Source organism: Saccopteryx leptura, chromosome 2 (genome assembly GCF_036850995.1).
Source record: "Saccopteryx leptura isolate mSacLep1 chromosome 2, mSacLep1_pri_phased_curated, whole genome shotgun sequence".
In the NCBI taxonomy this organism is placed as follows: domain Eukaryota; kingdom Metazoa; phylum Chordata; class Mammalia; order Chiroptera; family Emballonuridae; genus Saccopteryx; species Saccopteryx leptura.
In genome coordinates, this window is record NC_089504.1 from 320,568,160 (window position 1) to 320,591,666 (window position 23,507).

General features: G+C 52.7%; 2 protein-coding genes and 1 pseudogene across 5 annotated transcripts in view; 2 read left to right on the forward strand and 1 right to left on the reverse strand.

Moving 5' to 3' along the window:
- STRADA (STE20 related adaptor alpha) overlaps positions 1-23,507 on the forward strand; it is a 424,012-nt gene that overhangs the window by 266,091 nt on the left and 134,414 nt on the right. The gene's annotated exons all lie outside the window — the stretch shown is intronic.
- Positions 850-23,457, forward strand: CYB561 (cytochrome b561). 4 transcript variants are annotated; one of them, XM_066363065.1, is made up of 6 exons: positions 850-988; positions 19,253-19,464; positions 20,225-20,323; positions 20,512-20,615; positions 21,101-21,258; positions 21,459-23,457. In XM_066363065.1, exons 2-6 carry the CDS (start codon positions 19,266-19,268, stop codon positions 21,649-21,651), a joined length of 753 nt encoding a protein of 250 aa, XP_066219162.1. In that variant the 5' UTR covers positions 850-988; positions 19,253-19,265; the 3' UTR covers positions 21,652-23,457. The 4 variants fall into 4 exon arrangements, with proteins under 4 accessions (XP_066219162.1, XP_066219159.1, XP_066219160.1 ...); XM_066363062.1 differs by lacking the exon at positions 850-988 and adding an exon at positions 4,779-4,924; XM_066363063.1 differs by lacking the exon at positions 850-988 and adding an exon at positions 11,477-11,598.
- Positions 9,277-9,923, reverse strand: LOC136393581 (large ribosomal subunit protein uL11-like; annotated as a pseudogene).

Consider the following 23,507-nt stretch of genomic DNA (forward strand, 5'->3'; position numbering starts at 1 on the left):
TCTGATCACAGCCTGCATTCGCTTAAAACCCTTCCCTGGGCCTGACCTGTGGTGGCGCAGTGGATAAAAGTGCTGACCTGGAACACTGAGGTTGCTGGTTCGAAACACTGGGCTTGCCTGGTCAAGGCACATATAGAGTTGATGCTTCCTGCTCCTCCCCCCCCTTCTCTCTCTCTCTGTCTCTTTCTCTACTCTCTCTAAAATGAATAAATAAAATCTTTAAAAAAAAAAACCCAAAACAAAAAAAACAACCTTTCCCTGGCTCGCTGTCACCCAAGAGGCAAAACCCACACTCCTGAGTGTCAAGTTCAAAGTCGTTCCCGGTGTGGCCCCTGCCTCCTGCACGTGCCCAGTTCTTCCCCTCCCTCCACAGGCCCCTCTATCAGTCCCCTGGCAGGGCTGGCCCTGATAAAGTGCTCAGTAGTAAGCAATAAAGAGATAAAAACAAGAATTGTGCTGTATATAAAAACAATCAGCATATAGCAGCCAAGGTGCTGCTGTCCTTTCTGGTTACAATACTGTTTATTCCAAATAGCCTTTCTTTCCTCCTGAAGTTAAAATGTTACTTCTTTCATAAAAGGGGGGTGAGAGGAAATAAAGTATTTTTTATACTGTCCTTACTTGGCATCAGTGTTCTGCAGAAGCTGGCGCCACTGGTGTGTCAAGCAGACCCTGATCTCCTGGGGCCCCTGGCTCTTTCCTCTCATCCCTTCTGCTTAAATGTCCCCATTCCCACCCTACCCCCACACCACCCCTACCCCATCATCCTTCAAGGGCTGATCTGACCTTTCTTCCCCCATAGCCCATCCATGACATTCAGCACAGAACTCAGTGAGTAGGACTGCAAGCATCTGCACGTCCGTCTGTCCACGGAGCTCCCGGGCGGCAGAAACAAGCACCTTCACACTCACGTTTCCAGAGCCTGGCATAGCCCTGGTTGCCCATGGACATGGCAGGTTTGTTGAGAGCCTAGCCTCCTTTGCAACAGGTGAGTGTGGCAGTGGTGAGGAGCTGTGGGAGGGCTGTCCAGGCCCCTAATGGCCTCAGCTGTCAGGCCATACTGCCTGGGCCTCAGCACCACCATCTCTCTCCTGCTCTGGGGGCTTCGCTGGGTGCCAGCGACCCCTCCCCAAACTCCCTGTGGCCCAGCTTGCAGCTCCGGGGCCCTAACTGGCCCAAGGTACTCTTTAGTACCTGTGTGTATCTTACTGTGCCCGCGTGTATTTTGTGCATTGTTCTAGTAGAGGGACCAGGAAATGAATGAACTGCCCATGCTATGAAACCAGGGAATCTCAGTCAGACAGAAAGGCAGATGGTGAGAAGCGAAAGAGACTGTGAGAGAAAAGCTGAGAAAGAGACAGAGACAAAACAAGGCCTGCGGTGACAGCAGAGACAGAAACTTGGGCATCCACAGTAAAGGCGGAGTAGGAGGGACAGTTGCCATCAGCGTGGGAGTGAGGGTCTGAGCAGCCTCACACTGGTCTGGGGGAGAGGCACCCCATTGGCCTCTAACAGGCCCATTCACAGGACTCAGGGCATGGAGGCAAGCACATCTTGGGTCCGCCTCTCACCTGTAGATGCCTAGGGCCCTGGTCAGGCCTTCTGGATGCCCAGGACCCCTGAGGAACCCTCTGCCTGGCCTCCCCATCCTTCCACAGGGACCTTCAATAAACAAACTCCCTGGAAGGCATTGAAGATGGATCAGAGGAGGGGTTCCAAGGAGAGATAATGGCATTTGGTTGTTTCGTTACCTTGGAGTAATTTGCTTTGTTTTAGGAAACACCTCTTGAGAAAGCCTTTGAGGCAGAAAGTCCCATGCTGAGGGGAAAGTGGCAGTGGACCTCTGTGGCTAGGCAGAGACTACCTCCTGTCACCCCCTCTTGACAGCAAGATGGGTGGGCTGGCCAGCATGCAGAGGACGAGGAAATAACTGAGACCAGCCCCTGCTCTCTCAGTAGACCTCCTCTGAGAGTCAGCTGGTGCGCAGGTGCAGGACTGCAGGGAAGCCCTTTCCTGGAGGAACCTGGCTGACGCCAGGCTCTGCAGAGGGTCCGGTCTTCTTAGGGAGGCCTGGTGCTGACCTGGCCACTTGGGCACTGTGGGGAAGTCATGGGGGCCCAGAAACAGCACACAGGCCATCGCATTGGCTGGTTTCTCAGTTCAGGCAAGCTGGTGCAGCCGGGCCCTGACTCCGCAGTGAAGGAAAACAACCAGGACTGAGCCCTGGGCCAAATTAAGCCCTGATGTGGGTGCGTGCATGTGTGGTTTGGATTTATCAGATCAAGAGAGGGCCATGGAGGGAAGAAAACTCCTCCAGATAGATGAGAGCACCCAAAGTCATACTGTTTGGACCTGACATTGCCCCTCAAGCTGTGAACAGCAACTCACTTCACAATGAATAATGAGATGTGGGGATGAATAATGACTTATTAAAGCCTCCAAGTAGTACTCTTGCCGTTCAACAGCCTACGGCCCTGGAACCTAAGAGCTGGCCCTGGGGAACATTTTTGGGCCAGGATCTTTGGGTGGAGCCTTGAACACCTGAGTAGCCTGTGGCCATAAGAGCAGGAGGCCCAGCTTGGGCCCTGCTCCTGTAAAAACAGGAGGCATGACGGTCCCATAGCAAGGGATGAGGCAGGGTACTAAGGATTAACCCAAATTCAGGGCCCAGCTGAGTGTGTGATTCTCCCTGGCACTAGCCCACCTCTTAGGGTCTCCCGTTGACTGGAAGTGTGGCTTCTTTCTTTCTTTCTTTTTTTGTATTTTTCTCAAGTGAGAAGTGGGGAGGCAAAGAGACAGATTCCCACATAGCCCGACCAGGATCCACCCAGCAAACCCACCAGGGGGTGATGTTCTGTCCATCTGGAGCGTTGCTCCTTTACAACTGGAGCCATTCTAGCACCTGAAGTGGAGGCCATGGAGCCATCCTCAGTGCCCAGACCAACTTTGCTCCAAGGGAGCCTCGGCTACGGGAGGGGAAGAAAGACTATAGAGAAAGGAGAGGGGGAGGAGTGGAGAAGCAGATGGGCGCTTCTCTTGTGTGCCCTGGTCGAGAATTGAACCCAGGACTTCTACATACCAGGCCGATGCTCTACCACTGAGCCAACCGGCCAGGGCCTGGGAGTGTGGCTTCTTAGGTGAGGGAGCTTCTGAGCTAAGGTCAAGGTGCCTTCAAATCTAATCTGCTCTCAAGAAGGGCCAGCTGGCCAGGTAGGTACACGTGAGACAGGAGGTGGTGGCCAAAGTCAAGAGTAATATATAGGATGGAGAAAGGGGAGGAGCAGAGCAGGGTAAGTGAAACCTCTGACTTAGGACATGTGTACAGCTGACATGGAAGTCACCAGGCTTAGTGCAGTCATCAGAGGCAGTGCTTCACGTGACCACCCCCTTCTTTCTGCTCTTCTGGGTTCAGCTGCGGTCCTCCTCTGGGAGACGACAGCCAAAGAGCTAAAACTGGGGAGCACATCCTGTGCCTCTGCCCATCTCCCACCTGGGGCATCCTCTGGGCGGTGGCTTTGTCACCCTGCACTTTTGGCTTAGAGTGGCCACCAGTTCCTCACAGCACGCCTGGCACAAGGGGCTTGGCTGAGAACCTTGGGGTATGGAGCCAGAGTTGGAATAGCTTTAGGACCCAAGGTGAGAACTCAAAGCTGTCATAAGCTTTGAACAAAGTGCAGAAGTCCCTGCCCTGCGGTTTATGGCTGGTTAGATGTCTATCAATGCCAGCAGGCCCGCCCCTTCCCTCTGCCAGCCTCTGTTGACACCACCCAAGGCTGTGGTCACCCCCTTACCCCAGGCTGCACACTCTTGCTCTCCTGGGTGTGTCTGGCCCTCCACAATGCTGCTGGCACTCACATAGCTGGTCTCCGATGTTTGCAGACTGACCGACTGGGGAGAGGAGCAGGGAGGTGGGGACTGAGGATAGACTGAAACAGAAACCTCCTTATTACGATTTCCTTCCTGGAGGGGAGAGCTGGCCCTGGTGAGTGAGTGTGTCATCGTGGCTGCTGCTTCCTGTTTAGGCCACAGGGCAACCTTCTGGGCTGGATGAGCCTGGTGATGCCCTATTGACCATGACCCACTGTCCAGATTCTCCAGTGTGTGATGGGCATGACCAAGGTCAGAAACAACTTCAGTGTCGGGCCGGTGGACACTCAGATGCTCCAGGAGCCGCTGGTGGCATCCCTGCTGCACGCCTCACATCTCCAACCTTTGCCCTCTCTATGACCTGTTTACATTCTTGCTTTCCATGCTGCCAATCCCTCCTGTGTTGGGGAAAGAGGAGTGTCAGAGGGCCGGCCCCACGCACATTCCTGTCTCTCCTCACCTGGCTGCACCCCACTCCCCTCTCAGAGAGCATTCCCTAGCACCCTTAACAGTAATCTCCCCTCCCAGCCCTGTCTCCTGCTTTATTTTCTTTATACACTTGTTGCTACATGCGATTAGGTTTCTGTGTATGTGTGTGTACATTTGCATGTGTGTATACATGTTGTTCATTAGTTTACTTTCCAACCATCTGTCTCCCCCACTTCACATAAATTAAATGAAAGCAGGGATGTTGTCTGTCTTTCCAGGGTCTAGAACAGTGCCTGACACAAGTCAGTGCCCAGTAAACCTTTGTTGAAAGAAAGAAAAGAACTGAGGAAGGAAGAAAGGAAGGAAAGAGGGGAGGGAGGAAGAAAAGAGAAAACCACGCCCCCACCCCCCAGGGCAACATGGAGACACTGGCGGTATGGGAAAGGCCACCCTGCTAGCTGACTGCCACCGTGGGTGCCCAGTGCTCATGACTCCTGCATCAAGCTGGACCCCACCACTGCTTATCCACCTCACATCCTGTTCCCTCGGGGTCCAGCAGAGGTCACAGTTGGCCTGACTCTCCTTGCTCCGCCACCCATCCTACAGAGGTACTTAGGCTCATGGGCAGGTGGGTCACTCCTGTTTGTCTTGTTTCCCCAGACCAGACCAGCCTGGGTAGGGGGCAGCTTGGGACACACAGCCTTTGATGTCCTTCAACCCAATCCTCTCAAATTCTGGAGGTCCCAGTGACTCACTGTCTTCATAGGTGGCCATCCCCCGCCGCACTGCCTCTCCTGACACCATCACTACTGCTCTGCTGGACGCTCGGTTGCTCCTATGGGCTGCTGCTTTTCTGCCCCCTCTGCTCTCACTGACGCTGTAAGACAGGTTTTTCCCCTGATTATAGTTCTATTTAAGCTTATTAAAGTAGCCAAGTGCTTTGCCATTCAGACTAATTTTCATTTCAAGGAAGTGGGAGAAAGTTCCGTAGGCCCTCAGTATACACTTGTCAGGGTGTATGACCTTCAATTATTGCTGTGCCTTGGCACGGCCATTTTCTCGAGTTGGGGCAGACTTTGGTCCAGGGATGTTGATTTAGGCCAGGGGTTGGGAATCTTTTTGGCTGAGAGAGCCATAAATGCCACATATTTTAAAATGTAATTCCATGAGAGCCATACAATGACTTGTGTACATTACGCATTATCCAATAAAAATTTGGTGTTGTCTCAGAGGACAGCTGTGATTGGCTCCAGCTACCCGCAACCATGAACATGAGCAGTAGGAAATGAATGGATTGTAATACATGAGAATGTTTATATTTTTAACGTTATTATTTTTTTTTATTAAAGATTTGTCTGTGAGCCAGATGCAGCCATCAAAAGAGCCACAGGTTCCCGACCCTTGATTTTTTTTTTTTTTACAGAGACAGAGAGAGAGTCAGAGAGAGAGATAAATAGGGACAGACAGACAGGAACAAAGAGAGATGAGAACCATCAATCATCAATTTCTCTTTGTGACACCTTAGTTGTTCATTGATTGCTTTCTCATATGTGCCTTCACCGTGGGGCTACAGCAGACTGAGTAACCCTTTGCTCGAGCCAGCAACCTTGGGTCCAAGCTGGTGAGCTTTGCTCAAGCCAGATGAGCCCGCGCTCAAGCTGGCGACCTTGGGGTCTCGAACCTGGCTCCTCCGCATCCCAGTCTGACGCTCTATCCACTGCGCCACCTCCTGGTCAGGCCCGACCCCTGATTTAGGCAGTGGCCCTGGTGACTGAGCGTGCACTGGTTAGGCCTCTTCCAGCACAGGAGTACTTGCTCCATTAGCTGTTTCTTTGGCCAGGAGCACTCCTGCCCACTCCCTGCTGTCCCTTCACCAGGTTAACCCCTGCTGGTCCTGTAGCTCTGTGGTTCTGTGCCACATGCCCCAGAAGCCTTTCCTGACCTTCACATCTGGGTTAAGCACCCTTTTTATGTGCTGACACTTAAGGTCTCAGAGACTAAGGCTGTGCCTGTCATAGTTACTGCTATGTTCCCAATGTTGCCCAGCATTTGGCACATAGAGGGGACTCAATAAAACTATTATAAAGAGTGAATGAATTCTGTGTGCTTGCATATTACAGGGCTGTAGGACTGGGGACCCCATCTCCCATGCCTTCTGTATTCTCTGCAGCCCGAGGTTAAGGCCTCTGCCTGAAGCACGAGCTCCATAGTAGTGAACTGAGGTTTCAGCTTGCTGGGGGTGGGGAAGCTGTGCTGGAAGGGGCCACAATGGCTAGGAGGCCCTCTCCGATCCTCCCCGCACAGGAACAAGGGTAAAATTGCCAGATAAAATACAGGACACCCAGTTAAGATTTAAACTTCAGATAGACAACAAATACACTTCTAGTATATGATCTGTATAATATGTGGCATATACGTATGCCAAAAAATATTAAATTTGATTTAACTGGGCCTCCTGGATTTTTCTTTTTCTTTCTAAATCTAGTAGCCTCAGCAAGGGCAGACATGCTCAGCTAGGAGCTGAGGGCTCTGAGTCCTGTTTTTGTGGTACATTCCGGTGCATCCTGCTCACTGTTTTGCTTCATCTTGCTCTTTAAAAAAGAACAGGGTGTGTGTAAGGCGTGGTTTCCCAGAACTGTCACTAGCACACTTAATCCAGAGCATCGCAACCGCAACCCGACCCCAGCTACGGGGCTGGCTGGTCAGGAAAGGCCCCCTGACCAGGGCATGTTCCGAGCTGAGATTTGAAGGGACGAGCCAAATGATGGGGGGAGGGGTTGTTCCAAAGGAAAGGTGGGAATGACCTTGGTAAGTCTGAAAAGCACAAAGGCTAGTGTAGTGTTGTGAGTGTGTGAGGGGAGGAGTTTGTGTGGAAAACGGCCTGGGCCACATCCTTGGTCTTAAGGCTACTTGCCTTGCTTACCCCCACCCTAGCTGTAGGGTGGCTTCCAAGGCAGGGGTCTCAGCAGCAGGGAGGGGCAGAAAGGGAGAATGAGTGTGCCATCCTGGGTTGGGGATTCTGGTAACAGGGGGTGTAAAAGCCAGTAGCCACGGCCACCATCACAGCCCCCTGGCCCATGCAAGTCCGCATTTGATTCGGACAGATGGTAATAAAACAATGGAGCCAAGAACTGGTGGGCCATTAGCTTTAATCCTAGCTTGTACCTGGCGGGCAAGAAATACACACAGTGGGAAAACACTTCCCTTTCGATTCAGGGCTCCCAAAGCCACTGACTTATCCGGGTTTCCTAGAATCAAAGGTTTCTACCTCACCAGCCTTATTCACCTCTATTCCCCATCTCCTTTTCTCTGCACAAACTCGGCACAAATTCTGCACAAACTGGCTTCTCCTTCAGCACTCCATCTTGGCTGCTTCTCCTCTCCTCCACATGGCCTTTCTCTGCTCTCTTCCAGCATGGGCTCCTCTGCCCCATTTTATAGTGTAGAAATCAAAACCTTTAATCCAATATACAAATAAGGAAGTCTCTGATACAAAGTCACTTATTTGAGGCTGTAAAGCCAGCAGCCAAGGCCACTATCACAGCAGCCTCCTGGCCCATGCAGGTTCGCATTGGATTTGGACAGTCGGTAAAGAAACAACGGAGCCACAAACTGGTGGGCCATAGTCTTTAATTCTAGCTTGCACCCGGCGGGCAAGTAAAAATACACACTGGGCTCCAAAACCCAATCACATTCAGTGCTCACAAAGCCACTGACTTATCCGAGTTTCCTAGAATCAAAGGTTTCTAGCTCACCAGCCTTATTCTCCTCAGTTCCCCATCTCCTTCCTTATCCCAGATACAAACTCTGTACAAACTGGCATCTCACTCAGCACTCCGCCATCTTGGCTGCTTTTCCTGGCCTCCTCCACGTGGCCTCCTTCCACTGCTGGCTCTACTCTCTCCTCTCTCTCATGCTAACCTCAGGAACCAAGAGCCCAAGCTCCTGCTCTGTCCCCATTTTATAGTGTAGAAATCCAAACTCTTAATCCAATATACAAAATAGGGAAGTCTCTAATACAAAGTCACTTCTCTGAGGCATGATTGGATTGTACCGCCCCACATCAAAACGGGTGGGAAAGGCTTAATCCCAAAACCAAGCACCAGGCTACAAGGATTCTGCCTGCCTTTAGCCCACCCCAACACACATTAATATCACCTGGGCGACGGCCTCCTCGTGTTATCTTCAACAAAGTGAGCATAATACATTTTATCTGCCCAACAGAGGCATAAATGGGATTGCTCATAAGAGTGTACCACCCCCTATCATGCAACAGTCAAGGGTGTGGGGAAAAGCTTAATTTTAAAACTAAGCCTTAGGTTATAATAACTTTGCCAGCTTACAGCCTGTCTCCCACACCCAAAGCAAGCAAACATATATATCATATTTACAAACTTATTTGACCAACAGGGGGCAAGGCCATGGACCCTGGTGCTTGCCTGCACTTTGGTGGGATCACCTGCTCTTTGAAATGGTTGAGTGGAGACATGAGTCCTTAGAGCTAAGACCCCTGCATGGCTGGTCCCCATGCAGGCAGCCCACCTCACACAGAGAGCCACCTCCATCCTCTCTCCTCTTTTTATTTTTTATTTTATTTTTTATTTGTCAAATGATCTTTAATTGAAACGTTTTCCTTTGTGGCTCTTAACTAGCCGAGCAGCCTGACCAGGCAGTGGTGCAGTGGATAGAGCGTCCGGCTGGGATGCAGAGGACCCAGGTTCGAGACCCCCGAGGTCGCCAGCTTGAGCGCGGGCTCATCTGGTTTGAGCAAAAGCTCAGCAGCTTCAACCCAAGGTCACTGGCTTGAGCAAGGGGTTACTCAGTCTGCTGAAGACCCACGGTCAAGGCACATATGAGAAAGCAAACAATGAACAACTAAGGTGTTGCAATATGCAACGAAAAACTAATGATTGATGCTTATCTCTCCGTTCCTGTCTGTCTGTCCCTGTCTATCCCTCTCTCTGTCTAAATAAATAAAGAAAGAAAGAAAAACATTTTTTAAAAATGAATGTTAACTAGCTGGGCATTCCACTGCACCACTGTTGATGTCATCTATGATGTCATGAGGGTGGCGGCCATCAACATTGCAGCCTACAGACTGCGCAGTCCCCAGAATCTCTTTAATGGTCCCAGAGAGTTCTCTAGCTAAAGATCGGTGCTGCATCTGTCAGGCAATGTTGACAATCTCATCAAAAGTGATATTTCCACTGTGCTTAATGTTTTTTTGCTTCTTTCTGTCTTGTGGTGGTTCTCTGAGGGCTTTGATGATCAGAGCGGAGGCAGAAGGCACTACCTTAATCTGGGCCTGTCTGTTCTGAATGGTCAGTTTCACTGTAGTCCTCAGACAGACCTTTCCAAACACCAGTTGCTTTGGCGATGTCATCACCAACCTTTTTTGGAGACAGGCCCAGGGGGCCGATCTTGGGGGCCAGGGCAGACGTGGCACCCACTTCCCCTCCGGCGCACCTCAGGTGTACGACTTTGATCTCGTTGGGGTGGAACTTCAGGCGGCATGGCGGAGGCCGCTGGTGTCGGATGAACCCGGATTCGGGAGGACTGAAGAAAGTTGCACCTAAGCCTCCTCCGAGCTCCGAGCGGAAAGCCATCCTCTCTCCTCTTTAAGCAGACCTGAGAGCACTGCTGGCAGGGTGTGTTCTCCCTCCTAAGGGGGTTGCATGGCCATGGGGGGAGGGAGCAGGTGTGGGTGGGAGGGTGGGAGGGAGAAGGACCGAAAGGGTCCCCTCCCACTCTGCGGGAGGCTCTCCTGGCTTTGGTAGTTCCCAGTGGGCCTCTGCTCTTCTGTGTGTTCTGCCCACCCCAGAAACGGCTCAGTTCCACATTCAACTCACAAGGCATTTGTTGCCTGCTGCTTGCCTGCTGGCACTCTAGGGGAGCTGTTTCTTAATTTGAAATGCCCAATAAATCCCTCCAACTGGAAAGCTACCCCAACAAAGTTTATGTTCATGGAAGGTTTAAGCTTGGTCCTCTGAGGGGGTGGGCATCCTTGGGCGACTTGCCATTTGCTTGAAAGTATGTTCTCTCTGTAAGGGGGTGTGACTCCGCAACGCCTGCGTTGCCAAGGTCCTCCAGGAGTCTCTGGCCACAGCCCATGGAAAGCCCGCAGTGCTGGAGGGAGGTAGGGGAAGCGGTGTCCCTTTGCTGAGGCTCATTATGTGTCCTGGAAGGAACCCCATTTCTCTCCTACCCGCAGGGCCTTGGTGAATCTTGCCAGGCATTCAACAGGAAAGAACCTTTTGTTCTGAGCTTGTAGGAAATCTGTGCTGGACTTATCTACCCACAGAATTTCCTGGACAAAAAAAAAAAAAAAAAAAAAAAAAAAGGACGGGGCTGGCCCAGGTCCTGTCTCTTAGGGGCCGTGGCAGGGGAGACTGCCAATGGCGGTCTAGGCCTTCATGAGAGGCTGGTAAGGGCAGATTTTTATCCTTAGGCTGGTTGGCCTGAGGTGATTGGGTGGGTAGTCTGTCTCAGGCAAAGCCCCCTGGCTTGGGGAAAGGGGCAAATCATTGTGTGCATGTGGGGGTAGGGGAGCTGGGTGAGGGAGGTATCCAGCTTTCCCGTAGAGCGACATCTCCTCTCCCTCGGGCTGCATTGTGGGCCAAGGCCCGGGCCGTGTCTGACACCTAGTGGCCACCTGAGCCCGGGGCGGGGCGAGGGGAGAGCTGAAGGTGGAAGGGAAGAAAGGGAGGAAATCTGGAAGCTCAGAGACACGGCCAAAGCAGGCTGCGCCCGGCCCGCCCATCCCCCCACTCCCACCCCTACCCCCCACTTCGTCCGCAGCCTCGGAATCTGGCCCGGGATGGGAGGGCCGCGTCCACACCCACGGGGTCAGAGATCTCTATGCGCCCCCTAACCTGGGAGACCCCGCAGGCCAGGTGGCGAGGCCCGGATTTGGGAGGTCACCCGCGCTCAGACCAGAAGGCCGGTCGTGGTGGCTGCCTTCTCCCCCCTCAGTGCCCTGCGCCTTAGCCCCCGCCACGCGGACGTCCAGGTTTGGGCCCGGATCTGACGGGACCCGGTCCCGAGAGCCAGGGACCACTGGGGGGCCAGGCCTTGTCCCGCGTGTGGGAGACGAGCCGGGGCACTTCCGGCGTCCCGCGACCCCCCGCATGACCTTCGTGGCGTCGTCTGCCGCGCTGCCCGGTCGCCATGGCGACGCGGTGGCACCGAGGGCGGCGCGAGTCGCGGAACCGGCAGAGCAGCCCGGGTGCGGCGCAGGGAGTACGCGGGCCGGTGGGCGGCGTTGCGCGGCGGGGACAAGGTCGGGGCCCGGCACCTGGCCAGGTAGGCGGCCCGGCCGGTGGGAACCCAGGCGAGGAGTCGGGGAGGGGAGGGGGCCCAGGTGTGTATATGGGGGGGAGGTGCGGGTCCAAGTGTGCCCGGACCACACCCGCGCTGGAACAGGCCAGGCTCCCGGAGCCACAGCGACAGCGAGTCTTTTTTGAGCTCACCTGCCGCCACACCTGTCTCTCACTCACCCGCTTCCCCGGCTCGGCTGGGGGTGGGGTTGGGGGTGGGGGACAATGAGCAAGGCCCGAGGTTGAAAGAGCTTGTCCTGCTCCTTCCTGAACCGCCTGCCTTCTGCCCGGGCTTACTTTGTGCCCAGTGTCTGCGGAAATTAGCGTGGAGGAGCAGGTGACCCCAAGTTTATCTATGGGCCTATGGCTGATATATTAGGGGATATTTCAAAATGAATATGAAGCGACAAAAAAAAGAAGCATTTGATTTTTTTTATTATTAAACAAGAACATCAGAAAAGCAAAGAACAAGTCAAAGAAAGTTGTTCAATTATGCAAATGAGATGCAAAACCAACTTTGATTTCATTGGTGAAAATGCACTATACAGAAGGCTGAAAGTACTAGAGTATCTGCATGTTCCCTGATCCCCTAATTTTTGTGAGCAGGTAGTTTGCCATGCTGTATGGCAAGGGTAGAAGTAAGGTAGGAGACAGGGAGAAGTGGACCAGCCTCCGTTTGCCAAGACTGGTCTTTTGAAACAAAAAGTGAGACTGTCCAACTGCTTCCTTCCTCCGCCTGGTTTCGTACTCCTGTAGCAGGGCTAACATGTCTAGATCCCTTCCTTGCTCTTCTCTAACGCCCTCAGCTTCTTGTTGTAAGAGAAGGAGTTGTTCATTTGCAAAATCCTGACTCCTTGGGTTGCTTTGGTGGGCCCTGAACTGTGGGTACAGGGGTTACAGAACCGAAAGAGATCTGCTACCCTTTGACTCTTGGATGATGGCAGGGCCACCTCTCTTCTCTCTTTGACTCTTGGATGATGGCAGGGCCACCTCTCTTCTCTGTTTGCCTTTTCCCCCAGGGCACCACAGAGATCCCTGTGGACCCTGGAGTCCTGACAGGTCATCAGAGGCTGGCACTTCTCCTAAGTCCCTCCTCCTACTTGTTGTCCCTCACCTCTCATTCATTCTACTTTGGTGGTCTTTGAGGATTTTCTAAGACGCATTAAATGAAGCTCCATCTCAGGACACCTCGATTCTTTCTATTCCTGTATATTCAGAGCAAATTAAAAAAAATAAAATAAAGCTTTGCCACCTTCTTGTAGATACCTTGATTTCTCTTGCGAAATAGGATTGAGGCAGAAAATACAGGCAACTTGTAAATGTCAAGGTGAGCCCCAGACGGAGAAAGGGTTGCTACAGCCTCACCCCCCTGTAGGAGTAGTCTCCTCTTCCCAGAGTGGAGCCGCCCTCCTTGTCCCACTGCCTCCCTGCCCTGCCACCTTCTCGTGGCAGGCAGAGCTTGGACTGGTTCGGCAGCAGTAGAAGGCGTTGGTGGAGGAATCACCCCAGACTTGGGGTGCTGCTCAGTGGGCAGCTTGTGATGGACAGAGGGGAGTGTGCATTTATTAGAGGGAATCTCGCTATCTGCTGCCACCTGGCTCTTTGTAGCCCCAAACCTCTGTTGTCAACAGCTTTTGATGTGTGACTCTTCCTATTAAGACTAGATTTAGTTTTTGTTAGATTGTTATTGACTGAATGCTTACTGCGACAGGCACTGTGTTAGGCATGAGTACATATTTATTCCACTTAATCTCTGCTTCAGGCCAGCAAAGTGATCTCAGTATTCTCCTACCTCGTGGATGAGGAAGCAGGCTCAGAGAGGAGCCGGCTTTGAAATCACATCTATCTGACCAGGGTGGCATTGTGACTTTCAAGGACCCTAGGCATTTGTGACTTTGTGGAACCCTGACTCCATAAAAAATAAAAACAAAAACAAAAACAAAAAAACCCTCAAATTATATTTTACAACTGTGTTGGTCTAAAAACAAATATAATCCAGGCTGGATTAAAAATTAAAACATTTTCTTCAACTCTAAAAGTTTTTTTTTTCCTCCTGATTTTAACAGAAATCAAAACATTTTTTGGTGGGAATGGGAATGCCGGCACTGAACCCCCTGTACCCAGTGGAGAACCAGGCTCAGTGTCTGACTTTCAGCTCTGCTTTCTTCCGGGGGGCTACGTGGAAACTGGGTGGTAATACAGTGCCCTGCATAGCAGCTCAGTCCTTGCTTGCCTCTCTTTCATCATATTCTAGGACATTCTGGGGACAATTGAGCTTCCCCCCTCCTCACCCATCAGGAAAAGATCTCGTCCCACCCCCAACACAATCTATTCTAACTCAGTTAAAACCCTGCTCTTGATAAGGAGGGCAGTGGCCAGGCTCCCTGCTTCCAGGCTGTAGGACATATGCAGTGTCTGGTCCCCACAATGAGATTAGGCTTGGTGATCTTTTAATGAAACAGTGGACATGGGCAGGGAGAGTGATGCTCAGCATGTTCAAGCCCTGCGGGTAGCTTCTGTCTCTGTTGATTTCATTAAGTGGAGTCTGACATAGATGGGGTGGGAGGGGAGAAGTGACTATTCTAGGAGCTGCCAGAGATCTGTTGCCCATATCCTGTGCTCTGACAGGAAGGAAGGTGGTCATGTAAGGGGCCACATGAGCCCCCTTGGTTCTAAGACTGGTCTCCTGGGCAAAGGAAACTTTTGGGATCAAGAGTGGCTGCTGTCAGGCCCTTGGAGCTGCTGTCCACATTTCCGCTTTGGGAACACAGGAGGCCCCAGAACAGCCAGAGTTCTGGGGGTCAACCAGGTTAGGAAGGAAGGATGATTGGGAAATAAAGGAGCATGACTCAAAGATAGTTGCTTCCTAGGGAGTGAATCTCAAATGATCTCAAGGTTTTAAATGCAAACGTGTTTGTGGGTAGGTCAGGTTCCCTCCAGCCTCACTGAAATGTCTTTCTGACTCCCCCAGCATCAGGAGCAGCCCCTCTTTGCACAAAGACCAGTTGTCAGAGTTGAACCAAATAAGCAATGGGGAAAGGCCGTTGCTGAAGGAATCTCTCAGTTCATCGTCTGTAAAACACAGAAGACTCACTACTTTGTCTTTTTTGTAAATCTGGATTTTCATGCTTAGATCTTATTGACTGTGAGGTCACCTGTAGGTGGCAAGGCACAGGCCTGCCAGAGGTAGGCTTATCTTGCTTAGTGTGAGTTTTCCTGTTAGCCTTCACTGGGCTCCGAAGCACTCTCAAATGGGAGAGACTGCCTTGGAGCCCTGCGTAAAGCACCTTCCTCAGCAAACACCCATTCAGGCCCGGGATCGGCTTCAGTGTTGGAAAGGATGACAGCTCTGCTGGGCATCAGAATGAACAGTCATAACACCAACAGACAACCAACCTGTAGGCCATGTAGAGGAGCATGCCACTTGAGTATATTAAAGTAGGGAGAGGCCCTGGCCAGGCAGCTTAGTTGGTTTGAGTGTTGTCCCAACACACCAGGTAGTGGATTGAACCCCTGGTCAGGGGACATATAAGAATCAACCAATGAGTGCATAAATAAGTAGAACAACAAATCAATGTTTCTATCTCCCTCTCTAAAGAAAAAAAATCAATTAAAGTAGGACAATCCTCTTTAGTGTGTATAGTGGAAAGTGCTCTTGGAGGCCTGAGTTTAACTTGTGGCTTGAATTCTTACTGCCCTTTACTTTAAATTCTGTATCTGTCCTGCAACTTATTACGAGCCCCTTGAAGGCAGGCACTTCCCTGTATAGTTCCAGCATCTAGCAGTATGTTCAGCACGTGGGAAGTGCTCAAGAAACAGTTGAGCCCTGGCCAGTTGGCTCAGCGGTACAGCGTTGGCCTGGCGTGTGAAGTCCCAGGTTCAATTCCTGGCAAGGACACACAGGAGAAGCGCCCATCTGCTTCTCCACCCTTCCCCCTCTCCTTCCTCTCTGGCTTCCCCTCCCACAGCTAAGGTTCCATTGCAGCAAAGTTGGCCCAGGTGCTGAGGATAGCGCCATGGCTGCTGCCTCAGGTGCTAGAGTGGCTCTGGCTGCAGTGGAGCAATGCCTCAGATGGGCCGAGCATCGCCCCCTGGTGGGCATGCCAGGTGGATCCCGGTCGGGCGCATGCGGGAGTCTGTCTGCCTCCCCCCTGCTTCTCACTTTAGAAAAATATTAAAAAATAATAATAAGAAGAAGAAATAGTTGAGTTGAGCAGCTATTTGCTGCTGATAATTTTGGACATGTCATTTATTCTCTTTGAGCCCAAATTTCATCCATCAAATTGAGATAATACTATTATCATAGTATTATTGTGAAGATTAAATGGGAAGATTAAGGGGGGATGTTGAGTAGGAGTACAGAGTAGTAGGTTCCCGAGTCATGAAGTCCCCTGTCCTCCCAGTAAGCACAGGGTGCATCTCCACTCCACAGAGTTCTGCCTGTCTCAGGAAATGGTCTGCTTGGGAAGAAAGCTAGCTCTAGCTAGCTCTCCAGCGAGCGGCTCCGAGGTCCTGAAGCGCAGCCCCGTGACACCCTGAGCTCCCACTCTGTTCTTGCCATTCATCTCACTTGGTAGAAACAAGTGGCACTCCCACGAGGTGGAGCAGGTTCCTTCCGTCCTTCCCAATTAAGAGCTAATCAGATTCTGACCACTCTGGGCTCTGGGGGTGAATCTAATAAAGGGGAGGACAGCATTTCTCTTCGGTACATTTCCTGTGCTGTAGTTGGGGATCTAACAAGGACACAAGGAAGATTGAGATGCATTCTCTGCCTTCAAGGAGCTCATAGGACGCTTTAGCTCACGGAAGGCAGGAGACCCACAAGGGTAAGCAAGCTCCTTGGGGACACGGAGGAAGGGGCTGACACGGTAATCACAATGGCCATTGCAGGCTGTGGGGGAGAATGGGCTGGGGAAGTGGACGAGGGGGCCGTGGCGGGGAGTATGAGGTGGTGGGAACAACACGGGCTGTGTTAGAGCCAAGAACAGAGACATCTCCCCTGAATGGACTTGGGCTGCAGGTGGAAACTGCGGAGGATCATGTTACAGAGTTGGCATTTCACTGGCCTGGAGCGAGCAGCTGTTTGTGTGGTATGGGGTCACATGAATTTGTCCCTGTCACTGGCGGGTCAGACTGAAGAGAGAAGAGAGGTGGGCAGAAGCTCTGTGCCCTGGCTTGGGTGGTGACAATAAAGAAGGCCAGGAGGGACGTGATGGCGAGAGGCCTGGGGAAGGATGCCTCAGGTTCCGTGTCCTGTCTCTAGAGGCGTCAGTGCTGGGGCGCAGAGGACAGCAGCGCCAGCTGCCTGCGCGGTCAGGGGAGGGCTGTGACCAGTAGCGTAGTGAGAGGGGGCAAGAGGGTCTATCATGCCCCGGGCAGCCCTCGCAGAGGGGCGCCAAATGGTCTCCAAGACAAGAAAAGCGGAGTAGAAGAGGAGGGGGCGCCAATACAGTGTCATGCCCGCGCGGGCGCCAGTTATGCTCACTACGCCACCGCGGGCGGGCTGAGTTTGAGCATGTCCCGGAAGAGATGCTGGTGACAGTGAGAATGAGGTTTGAATTTGGGGGAGAGGACAGAACTGGCACTAGATTTAGGACTCACCAGTATAGAGGTGACAGATAAGGACACACCTGCCATAGGAGTGTTTCTGGAAGATGATTTGACAGAATGTATCAAAAACCTAAAAAGAACTTAGCCCTTTCCTCAAAATTCCATTTTTCCATTTAGAAATTAATTAGGTGTGCAAAGATGATCATATATTATTTATTTAGTGAAAAACTGAAGGCTAGATAAATGTTTAACAAATGAAAAGATACGAGCCTGACCAGGCTGTGGCACAGTGGATAGAGCATTGACCTGAGATGCTGAGGACCAGGTTTGAAACCCTGAGGTCACTGGCATGAGTGCGGGCTCACCAGCTTGAGTGTGGTATTGCTGGCTTGAGTATGGGATCACAGATATGACCCCCTGGTCTCTGGCTTGAGCCCAAAGGTCACTGGCTTGAGCAGGGGGTCACTGGCTCAGCTGGAGCCCCCCGGCCAAGGCACATATGAGCAAGTAATCAATGAACAACTAAGGTGCTACAACTATGAATTGGTGCTTCTCATCTCTCTCCCTTCCTGTCTGTCCCTGTCTGTCTGTCTCTCTCTCGGGGAAATAAAAAAGATAGGCATGATCTATCATTTAGTTAAAAAAGCAGGGTAGAAATTGGTGTGATCTGTTTATATAAAAGAATGTATATACATTTCTAGAAAAAGATATAAATTCAAAATGCTGATTTTTTTGTAGTTTTTTCCTTTTCTGTATTTTACTGTGGGAAGTATGTATAATACCCCCTAACCCCCTTTTAATGGTGGGTGGAGTTGCCAACAGTTGTCAGACGTGGCAGAGAGAACTGGGGTAAAGACAGCCCGATCACTAGGAGGCCAAGGCCGGGCCGACTAGGAACTAGCTCTTGAGCAGGAAGGGTAGCGAGAGTGTGTTCGGTATTAGAGGGGCAACCACAAAATTTCTTAGCTGTCTCTGCTCAGCTGTCATTCTCAACTGATAACGAAGGAGAAGCAGGCTATGCCCCTGCTGCTGGGAGAGTGGGGAAATGCCAGCCATCTAGGGAGGGGAAACTGAGTCCTCTGTGCTCTGCTAGCACCTTGGCAAATGAGTGGAGGCTGTGCTGTTCATTGCCTGCCTCCTCTCCTCCCACCCATGGGGTGTGCAGGCCAGGCTGGGCCCGGGGTCAGAGAACCAAGAGGTTCAGGATGAAGAGCAGCCACGAAGGCCATCGCGCCCCCGGGCGAGGCTGTGGAAACACTGGGAGACTGGGCAGAGGAGCCAGGGACACTCACCCATGCGGCCCCAGAGCAAGGCTTTCCCAAACCACCTGAGCCACGGTTTTCCTGTCTGGAGTGGGGACAGTGACATACTTGTTCTCTTCGAGGGTGGTGTGAGTTAAGCGATGTGTATGGAATACCCATGTGCTCTGAGCGGGTCTTACCTTGTAGGTCTTATTTCTGATGCCTTTAGTTTTGGACACCTCACTTGAGGAAGGAGTGCAGGTCCAACCTGTCCTGGGTGGAAGGGGGAAGGGGAGATGGGAAGGGAAAACGGCTGCTGTCTGCTCCTGTCCCCCAGGTCCCGCCAGGCCTAGGGGTCTGAGCACATTTCTCCTCCCAGCATGGCGGAGGCCTGCTCCAGGTTGTGCCGGGCCCAGGGGCAGGCTCCCCATTTCTCACTCCAGATGTACTTTATGATTCGCCCGGAAGAAAAATAGTTACCCTGTGCCTTTAAGGAATTTGCTTACTTCTCTTTATTTCACCTGTGAACCCCACGTGAGAAAACCCAGGACCTCAGGAAATAAAGTAGAGCACAGGCATTAGGCCCTCCTGCTCTCCAGAATATGAGGACCTTTACTTGCACCCTCTTTGCATGAGGGCCAGCCCGGTCCTCCCGCTAAGCTGCCCCCGAGACTCGATGGGGGGATGAGTGCGGAGGGGTCCTGGGGAGGGCTGGTGAGCACGCATTTGCACGGAGCATGGTGGAGTGGGGCAGTGGAAAGGGAGGCAGCAGGGGTGGGCCTTGGGGGACCTGGGCTGTAGCATTTGGAGGTTGTGGGTGCCCTCTGAGCTCTGCTGTCTTTCTTGCAGCTGCCGCCTCAGCATGGAGAGTGGTGCCAGCCCCAGGCCTGGAACGCTGCCCTACTATGTGGCTTTCTCCCAGCTGCTGGGCCTGACCGTGGTGGCCATGACTGGGGCTTGGCTCGGTCTGTACCGGGGAGGCATTGCCTGGGAGAGTGCGCTGCAGTTTAACGTGCACCCCCTCTGCATGGTCATAGGCCTGGTGTTCCTGCAGGGAGATGGTGAGTCCTGCCCACCTTCCAGGAGCCACCCCTGAGGGAAATGCTTCGTGGCCCAATCACGCCTGAGGTCTCTTACTGTTAGACAAATCTGACTCTAGAAGACAGAGAAGGAAGCTGGCGTGGAGTCTGGGGACACTGGGAGTCCAAACAAGGGCCCTGATGTTGGTGGGTGGCACCTCCTTTCTAACTTGTCCCAGCTCTTTCACCTCTTGCTTCAATAAGGAGCCCCCAAGGGTGTGTGTGCTTCAGAGAGGAGGCCCAGGGGCTGGGAGCTCAGGCCGTCTTCTGCAGGGGCCGCTTGAAATTGGGGAAAAAGTGAGTGTGGGTGGGGGAGTAGGGTGCGGGCTGTTGGACTGGGCAGCCCTCTCTGTGGGCAGGAGCAGGCAGTGTCGGCCCCTATGCTGCTGGCTAAAAGTAGTGAATATCTGATCAGGCTCCAATACGGATCATGTGGGGGCCATCATAGCTGTAAGGTGAACTCAGAAGCTTGGGGACACTTTGGTTTGACTGCATGATGAGCCTAAAACACAACTCGGAGTACAAGGACATCTGACAAGGTGTTGGTGGCGGGGGACACATGGCCCAAGGGCCACTGCTGGGCCGTGGAACCTTTTGGAACCTTTTTTCTCTGCCATTTCCTGTGGCTGGCATACCTGGATGAGCCCTTGACTCAGATTACCTCTCAGCCAAGGTGTCTCCTTGCTGCTGGCGGGCAGGCCTGGGGCTCCATGAGTGCAGACAACCTGTCTCTTTCCCGTAGCCCTGCTGGTTTACCGGGTCTTCAGGAATGAGGCCAAACGCACAACCAAAGTCCTGCACGGGCTGCTGCATGTCTTCGCGTTCATCATCGCCTTGGTGGGTGAGTCCCTTGGCACAGCCTCCCCTCCCCACCTCGCCGTTCCCCCCTCCCTCCCAGGCATCCCAGGCAGGGACACTGGGTGCTGGGACGAGAGCCCAGAAGTCCTGGCTAGTCAGATTTCTTGAGTCACCTCCCCTGCTCCCTTCCCCATCAGCCTGTCCTCACATGACCCCTCATCTTTGGTCCAGGCTTGGTGGCGGTGTTCGACTACCACAGGAAAAAGGGCTATGCTGACCTGTACAGTTTGCACAGCTGGTGTGGCATCCTTGTCTTTGTTCTCTACTTTGTGCAGGTGAATCCTTTCAGCCCTGCAGCGATGGGGGAGGCAGGGGCAGGGGGCAGGAGTAGGGAGTGGGGGCAAGGCAGGGGTTGGGGGAGGCAGTGGCTAAAATAGTGCATATGCCACAAAAGGGCCATTTTCCAGAGTGTGTGCCCACAGGTGAAAGAGGTTCTTTAGTACAGTCGGATGCTTCAGATTCTGAAATGGGTACAAAGCCAGGATTTTACAGGCGAGGGGGTCTCACATCCTGGCGCCCTTCCCACTGACATGTACATAATTTGGCCACAGGCCTGGCCTTCCAAGGGCACAGGAATGAGGAAGGAGACCAGGCCTCAGGCCAGGACCTTTCCCATAAGTGCTAGTGCCACCCTTACCCCTGCCACCGCTGTTAAGGTGGAGGAGACCAGTGGGGGGTGGAGGGGTCTGCGGTCTGCGTGGGTGTCCCCGGGTGGGTCAGACGATGGCCAGCTCAGCCCCCGCCTTGCCTTTCCTTCCAGTGGCTGGTGGGCTTCAGCTTCTTCCTGTTCCCTGGAGCTCCGTTCTCTCTGCGGAGCCGCTATCGGCCGCAGCACATCTTCTTTGGCGCCTCCATCTTCCTCCTCTCTGTGGTCACGGCCCTGCTGGGCCTGAAGGAGGCGCTGCTGTTTGAACTCGGGTGAGTGTCCTGCACCCCCACCCCCACCCTAGCCTCTGCTTTCTGAGCGGGCTCTCTGTGGAGTTAGCCACACAGTGGTTTTCTCTCCAGGCAGGGGACAAAGGGGCTGGGGACGGACTAAGGCATCTTTCTGGCTCAGGTGTGAACGGCACGTGGCCTAACAGTGACCCTGTGGTCTCCCTCCCACCCTGACTCCACAGGGCCAAGTACAGCACGTTCGAGCCTGAGGGTGTCCTGGCCAACGTGCTGGGCCTGCTGCTGGCCAGCTTCGGCATGGTCATGCTCTATATCCTGACTCGCGCAGACTGGAAGCGGCCCCCCCAGGCAGAAGAGCAAGCACTCTCCATGGACTTCAAGACACTGATGGAGGGCGACAGTCCCAGCTCCCAGTGACAGGTTGCTCTCGGCCTGTGGGGGTGAAGGGGTGGCTCTGGGGGTCTCCTCAGGTCCCGGTTCTGACAGGTGTCTTGCACGGCTGAGGCTGCCTTCTGGATTCCTGGCTCCCCAGGTGCTGGGAGGAGTGGGTGGGGAGTGTGGGGCAGGATGCTCTCTGAGCAATGATTTCTGGGGTGTAGGGCTTGGCTGTCTCTGCTTCCCCCTTCTTGCAGCTGCTTTAGTATCTTGTTTAGTCATTGCAGACCCCTGCCCCTGTAGTCCCTGTCACCCCCTCAAATGAAGAAGCTTTGGGTAGGTGTTTGGGTGGTCATTCCTGATCACAGAAGCTCAGACCCCTAAAGGAGATGGAGAATGCCTCACCAACTCAAGGCAGGGGATGCAGGCCAAGTCCGAGGGCTGTGGGAGAAACCTGGGGCCTCAGCGACAGGCCTGGCAAAGCCAAGACCTGCTTTGTGTAACTGAATTCAAACCAGGCGTCTCGCTAGCATGGGTGACACGTGGTCTGAATGGGCCTGGTCTTTGGCAGTGAAGCAAGTGATATTATGTGTAAACTATGTTGGGGTTCAGAGTGAAGTTCCCCAAGAGAGGGGAGGGACTGACCCCTGGGAAGCTCTGGAGATGTGGCTTTGGTCCAGCTGTGCTCTTGAGCCTTCCTTTTCTTTAACACTTTGGCCCCAGGATGGCTTTGCTGGGAGAGGGGATAGGCGCACAGGACTTCAGACAAACCTGCCCTTGGTAGCTCAGGGCAGCTGAAGAGGAAGGAGACGGCCCCTGCGTAGGCTGTTGTGGGTGGTGCTAACCTTTCAGCTCAGCCTGTGGGCTCCCATCAGCCCCACCCTCGCGGGCCAGTGCAGGCACTGCTCTGGCCGGAGGCTGAGGACAAAACCTTTTTAAATGAAAAGCTGCTCTCTTGTCCCCTTTCCCTTTCAGTGGGGAAGTGTGTGTGTGTGGGGGGGTGCTTGCTTCCGTTCAGGACAGCCTGATACACCCTTACCCGTACGTACATGGCCTGTCTTGCAGGAGGTTGGGACTGAGATGGAATCACATTAATCCCCCCAACCCCAAACATGTGTGACGTTAGCTGAGTCACTGTTTGGCTTCAGTTTAGAAATAACGTGATTAGAGCATTGATCTTGTGCTTCTTGGACTTGGCAGATGCTCTCTCCTTGTTTTCCTCATTTTCTGGGCTTTAATGAGCATGACACAGTTTACTTAAATGAAAAAATTAATAACATTTCCAAATCTACCATTTTTTTAAATGGTTGCCTTTTCCACAGCTACATGCTGCCTTAGAGAAAGGGGCCAGTCTCCTCTGCCGCTCGGATTTCTGCTCCTCGGTGTTTGTCTGTTTGCCGTGGGTCCTGCTGTAGGTGATGCCACTTCTCAGTGGGTGGCTGCAGTCCAGCACCCTCCCCCCGCAGCTTTCCTGGATGAGGGTGTCGGCCTGGCCCACTTAGATTGTGCACTCTGCAGGGGCAGGGACGTCATCAGTTCCTTCATCACCTGGCACACGCTTGTGTAGTCAGATGTTTACATGTGAGAAAACTCCACCTTAGACAAGCTACCAAAGTACAGCTGGGTATCTCCCTTGCCAGAATGCCATAAAGAGAAACAGAACCTCAGATTTTCAATAAAACTCTGTAAACCAGTCTGTTTGCCAAAGTATATGCTGGATGACTAAGGAGCCAAAAAGCCCCTGAAAGCTGATCTGTGGTGGTTTATTTTATTTTGCCTGTGGCCAATCTTTTGTGAAATACATGTAGTTCTGATGCAACAGTTGATTTAATAAATGTCTACAGCAGATCTCTCGCCTGTTAACCTTCATTTATTGTGACAATAAAAGGAGCCAGTGC